The sequence below is a fragment of the Pecten maximus genome, chromosome 1 (genome assembly GCF_902652985.1).
Source record: "Pecten maximus chromosome 1, xPecMax1.1, whole genome shotgun sequence".
NCBI classification, from domain to species: Eukaryota; Metazoa; Mollusca; class Bivalvia; order Pectinida; family Pectinidae; genus Pecten; species Pecten maximus.
The window spans coordinates 10,661,114-10,671,412 of record NC_047015.1 but is presented as its reverse complement, the minus strand read 5'-3'; the positions used below and the strand labels follow the sequence as shown (position 1 = coordinate 10,671,412).

At 36.9% G+C, this 10,299-nt stretch overlaps 1 protein-coding gene across 1 annotated transcript; it reads right to left on the bottom strand.

The window, feature by feature from the left end:
* Nucleotides 1-1,605: 1,605 nt before the first annotated feature.
* On the bottom strand, nt 1,606-6,686 carry LOC117321690 (sporozoite surface protein 2-like). Its single transcript, XM_033876234.1, has 3 exons — nt 6,537-6,686; nt 2,639-3,173; nt 1,606-2,174 (listed from the first exon to the last, which is right to left on the bottom strand). The coding sequence occupies exons 1-3, from the start codon at nt 6,684-6,686 to the stop codon at nt 1,606-1,608; spliced, it is 1,254 nt and encodes a 417-aa protein (XP_033732125.1).
* Between the last annotated feature and the right edge of the window lie 3,613 nt (nt 6,687-10,299).

Here is a 10,299-nt window from a genome sequence, read left to right as displayed (position 1 = left end):
AATACGACCTCTCACACTCTGATATAACAAGACTTTACAACAGGTATTATACCATCTACTTGGAAAATAGCTAACATTCATGCTATATATAAAGGCAAAGGTTCTGATAATGATGTTACTATTGCCGTCCAATATCATAACCTTATTTCAGTAAAATTATTTAAAAAAAAAATATTTTTAAATATTATTTCATTATATGAAAGATAAGAAAACAAAGCACCAAAAGACTCAACATTGAATCAGGTACTAGACACTATTATAAATAACTTGATGAAAACCGATTTGTATTTTATGACATTAGTAAGGCATTTGATAGAGTTTGGCATGAGGACTGACTTTAAAACAATCAAAATCCTATGGAGTAAAGGGGCAAGTGTTACACGGGCTCGAAGAGGATTTTTTCTTGAATATTAAAGGACGTAAAAGCAGGAGTCCAACAATGCTCGGTCCTAGGTTCATCTCTACTTTGAATAAATTTAAATGATATAAATGACTGTAAAACAAGTTAATTGTAAACTGTTTCCTGATGATACTCCTCTTTATAATACAATTGATATAAAATCAAAGTGAAATTGCATTGAAACTTACCAATGCTTTGAGTAATATACATGAAGGTACCAGGGGAAAAATGAAAAAATGGGATCTCAATTTCAATACAATGAGAACAGAATTTGTATTTTGCTTCGGGAAAAAATAACCTAATCCTGACATTTTCTGCTGATAACACAGTCATTCAGTTGTGATGGTAAATTAACATAATTACTTATGATCATGCCTATAAAACAATGAATATTTTGTGAATGCTTAGATATAAAGTACATATGTAGATAGAAAAGGTCTCATGACAAATTATATACATCTTTCAAAAGGCTAACATTAAAATATTGGAGTGTAGTATATGGGATAATTTCATGAATCAAAATAAAAATATTCTAGAATCAATTCCATTAGAGGCACTAAGAATAATTACGTGTTTGAGAAAGGAACATCACACAATAAGCTTTATGCAGAAACAGGTATTGAATCTCTTAGTTGCAGACGAAAACAACATAAGCTGGTATTAATGTATAAAATTTGGTATGACAAAACTTAATACAAGCTACCAGTGTATTTAAATAACATGGACTAAGAAAATATAATATGCTACTTTGTCAACTCAGAAATAATGTCAGTAACCTAAACTCTGATCTATAGAATTGCCACCTGAGTGAATCAACAGCATGTAGATGAAATCGTGAAAATGAAAATGCAAAACACAATATATTTGAATGTCCACTTTATAATAACTCTAGCAGGCAGTTGTATCAAATTATGTCACAAATAGCTATTTTACAAGTTTGTAAATTGTAACTTTTATCGTCAATTATGTATCGGTTAGCTTGTAGCTAAGTCCCAATTTCGAAATAACTAAGTCGTAATCACCGCTACATACACCAAAGTTTAAGCTGGTTGTCGTGTAAGCCTGCGACATTGTTTGTGACAACCAAATGTTAGATAATCGTTATGCGATATGTACGAACGCGATAGCATGAGGTGTACCTTCAGGTTCAGGTAACCAATGTACCAGTGCAACCCATTCTGTACTCGGCTGAGAGTGGCGTAGAGTTAGGATCGACATCGCGTAGACCAATCGGTACGGAGTGGTGAAGAGTTAGGATAAACATCCTGTAGGTCACTCAGTACAGAGCGTGGAGAGTTAGGATAAACATCCTGAAGGTCACTCAGTACAGAGCGTGGAGAGTTAGGATAAACATCCTGTAGGTCACTCAGTACAGAGCGTGGAGAGTTAGGATAAACATCCTGTAGGTCACTCAGTACAGAGCGTGGAGAGTTAGGATAAACATCCTGTAGGTCACTCGGTACAGAGCGTGGAGAGTTAGGATAAACATCCTGTAGGTCACTCAGTACAGAGCGTGGAGAGTTAGGATAAACATCCTGCAGGTCACTCGGTACAGAGCGTGAAGAGTTAGGATAAACATCCTGTAGGTCACTCGGTACAGAGCGTGGAGAGTTAGGATAATCATCATGTAGGTCACTCGGTACAGAGCGTGGAGAGTTAGGATAAACATCCTGTAGGTCACTCTGTACGGAGCGTGGAGAGTTAGGATAAACATCCTGTAGGTCACTCGGTACAGAGCGTGGAGAGTTAGGATAAACATCCTGTAGGTCACTCGCTATGGAGTGGTGGGGATTTAGGATTGAGATCACGTAGGTCACTCGGTACGGAGTGGTGGGGTGTTAGGATCGAGATCACGTAGGTCACTCGGTATAGAGTGGTGGGGAGTTAGGATCGAGATCACGTAGGTCACTCGGTATAGAGTGGTGGGGAGTTAGGATTGAGATCACGTAGGTCACTCGGTACGGAGTGGTGGGGAGTTAGGATCGAGATCACGTAGGTCACTCGGTACGGAGTGGTGGGGATTTAGGATTGAGATCACGTAGGTCACTCGGTACGGAGTGGTGGGGAGTTAGGATCGAGATCACATAGGTCACTCGGTACGGAGTGGTGGGGATTTAGGATTGAGATCACGTAGGTCACTCGGTACGGAGTGGTGGGGTGTTAGGATCGAGATCACGTAGGTCACTCGGTATAGAGTGGTGGGGAGTTAGGATCGAGATCACGTAGGTCACTCGGTACGGAGTGGTGGGGAGTTAGGATTGAGATCACGTAGGTCACTCGGTACAGAGCGTGGAGAGTTAGGATAAACATCCTGTAGGTCACTCAGTACAGAGCGTGGAGAGTTAGGATAAACATCCTGTAGGTCACTCAGTACAGAGCGTGGAGAGTTAGGATAAACATCCTGTAGGTCACTCAGTACAGAGCGTGGAGAGTTAGGATAAACATCCTGTAGGTCACTCGGTACGGAGCGTGGAGAGTTAGGATAAACATCCTGTAGGTCACTCGGTACAGAGCGTGGAGAGTTAGGATCGACATCCTGTAGGTCACTCGGTACAGAGCGTGGAGAGTTAGGATAAACATCCTGTAGGTCACTCGGTACAGAGCGTGGAGAGTTAGGATAAACATCCTGTAGGTCACTCGGTACGGAGCGTGGAGAGTTAGGATAAACATCCTGTAGGTCACTCAGTACAGAGCGTGGAGAGTTAGGATAAACATCCTGTAGGTCACTCGGTACGGAGCGTGGAGAGTTAGGATAAACATCCTGTAGGTCACTCTGTACAGAGCGTGAAGAGTTAGGATAAACATCATGTAGGTCACTCAGTACAGAGCGTGGAGAGTTAGGATAAACATCCTGTAGGTCACTCGGTACGGAGCGTGGAGAGTTAGGATAAACATCCTGTAGGTCACTCGGTACGGAACGTGGAGAGTTAGGATAAACATCCTGTAGCTCACTCGGTACGGAGTGGTGGGGATTTAGGATTGAGATCACGTAGGTCACTCGGTACGGAGTGGTGGGGATTTAGGATTGAGATCACGTAGGTCACTCGGTAGGGAGTGGTGGGGAGTTAGGATTGAGATCACGTAGGTCACTCGGTATAGAGTGGTGGGGAGTTAGGATTGAGATCACGTAGGTCCCTCGGTATAGAGTGGTGGGGAGTTAGGATGAGATCACGTAGGTCCCTCGGTATAGAGTGGTGGGGAGTTAGGATCGAGATCACGTAGGTCCCTCGGTATAGAGTGGTGGGGAGTTAGGATTGAGATCACGTAGGTCCCTCGGTATAGAGTGGTGGGGAGTTAGGATCGAGATCACGTAGGTCACTCGGTATAGAGTGGTGGGGAGTTAGGATTGAGATCACGTAGGTCACTCGGTATAGAGTGGTGGGGAGTTAGGATTGAGATCACGTAGGTCCCTCGGTATAGAGTGGTGGGGAGTTAGGATTGAGATCACGTAGGTCACTCGGTATAGAGTGGTGGGGAGTTAGGATTGAGATCACGTAGGTCACTCGGTACGGAGTGGTGGGGAGTTAGGATTGAGATCACGTAGGTCACTCGGTATAGAGTGGTGGGGAGTTAGGATTGAGATCACGTAGGTCACTCGGTACGGAGTGGTGGGGAGTTAGGATTGAGATCACGTAGGTCACTCGGTACGGAGTGGTGGGGTGTTTAGGATTGAGATCACGTAGGTCACTCGGTACGGAGTGGTGGGGAGTTAGGATTGAGATCACGTAGGTCACTCGGTACGGAGTGGTGGGGAGTTAGGATTGAGATCACGTAGGTCACTCGGTACGGAGTGGTGGGGAGTTAGGATTGAGATCACGTAGGTCACTCGGTATAGAGTGGTGGGGAGTTAGGATCGAGATCACGTAGGTCACTCGGTACGGAGTGGTGGGGAGTTAGGATTGAGATCACATAGGTCACTCGGTACGGAGTGGTGGGGATTTAGGATTGAGATCACGTAGGTCACTCGGTATAGAGTGGTGGGGAGTTAGGATTGAGATCACGTAGGTCACTCGGTATAGAGTGGTGGGGAGTTAGGATTGAGATCACGTAGGTCACTCGGTATAGAGTGGTGGGGAGTTAGGATCGAGATCACGTAGGTCACTCGGTATAGAGTGGTGGGGAGTTAGGATCGAGATCCCGTAGGTCACTCGGTACGTAGTGGTGGGGAGTTAGGATCGAGATCACGTAGGTCACTCGGTACGTAGTGGTGGGGAGTTAAGATCTTTATCCCGTAGGTCACTCGGTACGGAGTGGTTGTAGAGCATAAACATGATTATACTGTAATAGTTGAATTGCAGGAGGCACAAACATATAATAATGCTAATATTGCCAAAACCTTTTTTTTTAATTTTTTTTTTAGAAATGTCACTATACCTAGGCATATGCTAGTATGCATTGTATTCTAAAAGTACATATTAGAGAAATGCGAAACAGCTATATTTGTAAAAGACTTCAATGAAGATGACGATTTCATATCATGAGGAAGTTGATCCAAATTTGACAGTCCCATACAATGAAATGTCTAGAAAACGAATTCTTTGTCATGTTTAGACAAAAATACGACACTAATCACTTATTCGATCAGTTCAGGCATACCTTTCTGCGTTGTGAGCGTATTACAGGTTAATTCGTTACGCAAAACATATTCCTTATATTGGGAGAAACATTCTTTTCTTCTTGGAAGAACTTTCATTTTTTTTTTAAATATGTAAATGGTCATGACACTAAACATATAATTACTACATCGATAAATATTGTACGTTGAAAATCGTAAAGGTAATGATTATCGGTACAATAATAATGATTTAGCGAAATATATAGTGGTCCATCATCTTCTACGATGACAGTGAAAATAAAAAAAAAATATATGATGTATTCTTTTTAATTTCAGATCAAACGGGATTGCATAGGCAACTATTTTAATGGCTGAAGTATTGACATATAACCGGAAGGTCTGCACCTCATTATTGTTATTTCTTTGTAAAACACTGACTATACAATTGACAGTCACTGATGTACATTGCATTTTTGATGAATTAATAGACATATATTGGTTCGTTTCTTCAGTTCAGTTTCCTATTAACAATTACTTAATATGTCAGCTGATTGGCCATATACAAGTAACTAGGTTGACTGCACATATAAACATTGTGCACGGTCTTCGTGTTAGACAAGACAAGTGAAAAAGGCTGACCCGTGCTTGCTTTTACATACATATAAGATATAACTATAATTTATAAGCTTGGTACAGCTGATCAGCCTATCAGAAACACCTATAGTTTGTATGAAACCTCCGAGTCATGTCTAGGATTAAACATCAATTTTAGTATCAAATCCATGACATCCTTTGAGAAAAGGGTGTACATTCAGTGAAACCATAAGATTTCATAATTTGATAATTAGAAGAATTCTTTGCTTAATTTAGTGAGGGCAATAGAAGAAGCAATGATTGGAATCTTGGGGACGGAGAACCCCACAAACAAGCAACCACTGTATCTAATTAGTATACAGCTTCTGGACACCCGACTCCAGTTTATCAAAAATCTCCAGTTTAAGTGTTCCTGAGGAAGTCATTGAGGAAAACAGGCCGTTTGTATTCCATTCTGATATAAATGTTTGGAAAGAAACTCCAGTTGTATCACCGTGTGGTTACACGTAAGTTCTGGACTCAAAGTATGGAATCCAAATCAAACCAGTTATACTGTATATTAATGGTACAGGAACCGAAACATGAGGGACAACGTGGTTGACGTAACGAATTTGCTTGTTTTGGTTAAATGACTGTTTATCGTACATTAGGTATTCCAGTCGGTACATATCGTTCGTTTGAGGAAGGTTACCAAGTTAATTACAGGTAGTTTGCCCTAGCTGCTGAGAAATATGTTCAAGTTGACATCCGTATCACGATTTCGCTGAATTTTGAACACGATGAAAGTACACGTATAACCAATAAGTTGGCCTCATGGTATACAAATAACATTTTCTGACAGAATAAGTTTTGGAACTATCAAACCATACATATGTTTTATCTCATCTTGTACAATGTATATTTTATTTTAAGTTACATACCTCCACCATTTCGCATACAAAAATAAGGGAATCTCCAGATGTTTCCATATCCGACACAATAACCAACCAGGGACAGAAGTGAGTCCAGCTTGTGTGCCCAGTGACCTCTCTGGCTATCTCCAATATGGTTCTCAGAGTCCTCATCATCGGATTGTGCCATTGAGCGTCGGTTTGTTACAAGGCTAACAATCTGTTTGTCTGGCTCAGTGAAATCCATCATTAAAGTGGCTTTGTGGTGTCTTATCGTAGTATCTAGTCGGCATATATACCCGGAAGGAATGGGCGATCTGAAAATAGAATCCACAGGACTGACAGTCACGCTTGGATATATCGTTCGTTGTTTATATATTCTTTATTTACTTAGCTGTCCAATGAATTCTGTATGTTCAAATATGTTTGCCACCCTAATTAATTAACAATTAATCATCACGAAGAATGCGTATCAAAGCTTTCAATAATGATGTTAGCAAAATAAGATAATTTATTGATTTATTGTCTATGATATTTGGGATACGGAATAAAAAGAAGATCGCAACAAAATTATCATAGGCTATCACGTCCGCTTAAGTTTATAGGCCAAAGGGTCTTAACTATCATCTAACTTATTATACCTTTCCTTATTTTACACTATATATATATATCAGTAGACAGTAGAAATGCTATTTGAAACACATCCTGCAAAAATATTATGTACCGGGTTAATGGTCAAAAGTGCTATTTTCCGGAATGAACTATTTAACCGCATTCAAATTTCGCGGATTTTTTTTGTTGCTTCGTTCATTCTGAGACCAAGACGAAGGAGACACAGCTTGCTTACTTAAATTGTTCGATTGCATGTTACAGGAACATTTTGGAAAATGGCTTCTACAAAATTCGATAATCTGGATGAAGAAGCGTTAGAGAGGATCGTTTCTGAAAAAGACAGACCTAACACAATACATTTTGAAGGTTCCGTTAGTACATTTTATCAATATTTTTTAACGGACTTCATTTAACATTCTTGCGTATGAAATATTCTATGCTGCTTAAGGTGTTTGTATGTGAATGTATGCTCCAGCAAAGCACACACTTCAACTAGTACACTTGTGTTTCATAAATGAAACGATACACTTCTTCGCAAAATGACACCGTATATTAGTATATAATAGTCACTAGTTCGGTGGCCGTGTCTCGTACGTCAATAGTGGACGCTTTATTATACTAAGATTTCATGTATTTGTAATTTAATTTGTAATTGATCAAACTAGTGCGAAAGAATGGTCCCTAGGGACATCAAGAGTTAGTGCTTGGGATGTCATTATTTCATTTTGTAGCACATTCAAACCTCTATGAGGAGACGCCGTTATCAGAGACCCATATATACAATACCTTTACCCAGTATAAAATCTATATACAATACCTTTACCCAGTATAAAATCTATATACCATATCCTTACCCAGTATAAAATCTATATACAATATCCTTACCCAGTATAAAATCTATATACAATATCCTTACCCAGTATAAAATCTATATACAATATCCTTACCCAGTATAAAATCTATATACAATACCTTTACCCAGTATAAAATCTATATACAATACCTTTACCCAGTATAAAATATATATACAATATCCTTACCCAGTATAAAATCTATTACAATATCCTTACCCATTATACAATCTATATACAATATCCTTACCCAGTATAAAATCTATATACAATATCCTTACCCAGTATAAAATCTATTACAATACCTTTACCCAGTATAAAATCTATATACAATATCCTTACCCAGTATAAAATCTATATACAATATCCTTACCCAGTATAAAATCTATATACAATATCCTTACCCAGTATAAAATCTATATACAATATCCTTACCCAGTATAAAATCTATATACAATACCTTTACCCAGTATAAAATCTATATACAATACCTTTACCCAGTATAAAATATATATACAATATCCTTACCCAGTATAAAATCTATTACAATATCCTTACCCATTATACAATCTATATACAATATCCTTACCCAGTATAAAATCTATATACAATATCCTTACCCAGTATAAAATCTATTACAATACCTTTACCCAGTATAAAATCTATATACAATATCCTTACCCAGTATAAAATCTATATACAATATCCTTACCCAGTATAAAATCTATATACAATATCCTTACCCAGTATAAATCTATATACAATATCCTTACCCAGTATAAAATCTATATACAATATCCTTACCCAGTATAAAATCTATATACAATATCCTTACCCAGTATAAAATCTATATACAATATCCTTACCCAGTATAAAATCTATATACAATATCCTTACCAAGTATAAAATCTATATACAATATCCTTACCCAGTATAAAATCTATATATAATACCTTTACCCAGTATAAAATCTATACACAATATCCTTACCCAGTATAAAATCTATATACCATATCCTTACCCAGTATAAAATCTATATACAATATCCTTACCCAGTATAAAATCTATACACAATATCCTTACCCAGTATAAAATCTATACACAATATCCTTACCCAGTATAAAATCTATATACCATATCCTTACCCAGTATAAAATCTATATACAATATCCTTACCCAGTATAAAATCTATACACAATATCCTTACCCAGTATAAAATCTATATACAATATCCTTACCCAGTATAAAATCTATATACAATATCCTTACCCAGTATAAAATCTATATATAATACCTTTACCCAGTATAAAATGTATATACAATATCCTTACCCAGTATAAAATGTATATACAATATCCTTACCCAGTATAAAATATATATACAATACCTTTACCCAGTATAAAATGTATATACAATATCCTTACCCAGTATAAAATCTATATACAATATCCTTACCAAGTATAAAATGTATATACAATATCCTTACCCAGTATAAAATGTATATACAATATCCTTACCCAGTATAAAATCTATATACAATATCCTTACCAAGTATAAAATGTATATACAATATCCTTACCCAGTATAAAATCTATATACAATACCTTTACCCAGTATAAAATGTATATAAAATATATTTACCCAGTATAAAATCTATATACAATATCCTTACCCAGTATAAAATGTATATACAATATCCTTACCCAGTATAAAATCTATATACAATATCCTTACCCAGTATAAAATGTATATACAATATCCTTACCCAGTATAAAATCTATATACAATACCTTTACCCAGTATAAAATATATATACAATATCCTTACCCAGTATAAAATGTATATACAATATCCTTACCCAGTATAAAATGTATATACAATATCCTTACCCAGTATAAAATGTATATACAATATCCTTACCCAGTATAAAATCTATATACAATATCCTTACCCAGTATAAAATCTATTACAATATCCTTACCCAGTATAAAATGTATATACAATATCCTTATCCAGTATAAAATGTATATACAATACCCTTACCCAGTATAAAACCTATATACAATATCCTTACCCAGTATAAAATCTGTATACAATATCCTTACCCAGTATAAAATCTATATACAATATCCTTACCCAGTATTAAATCTATATACAATATCCTTACCCAGTATAAAATCTATTACAATATCCTTACCCAGTATTAAATCTATATACAATATCCTTACCCAGTATAAAATCTATATACAATATCCTTACCCAGTATAAAATCTATATACAATATCCTTACCCAGTATAAAATCTATATACAATATCCTTACCCAGTATAAAATCTATATACAATATCCTTACCCAGTATAAAATCTATATACAATATCCTTACCAAGTATAAAATAT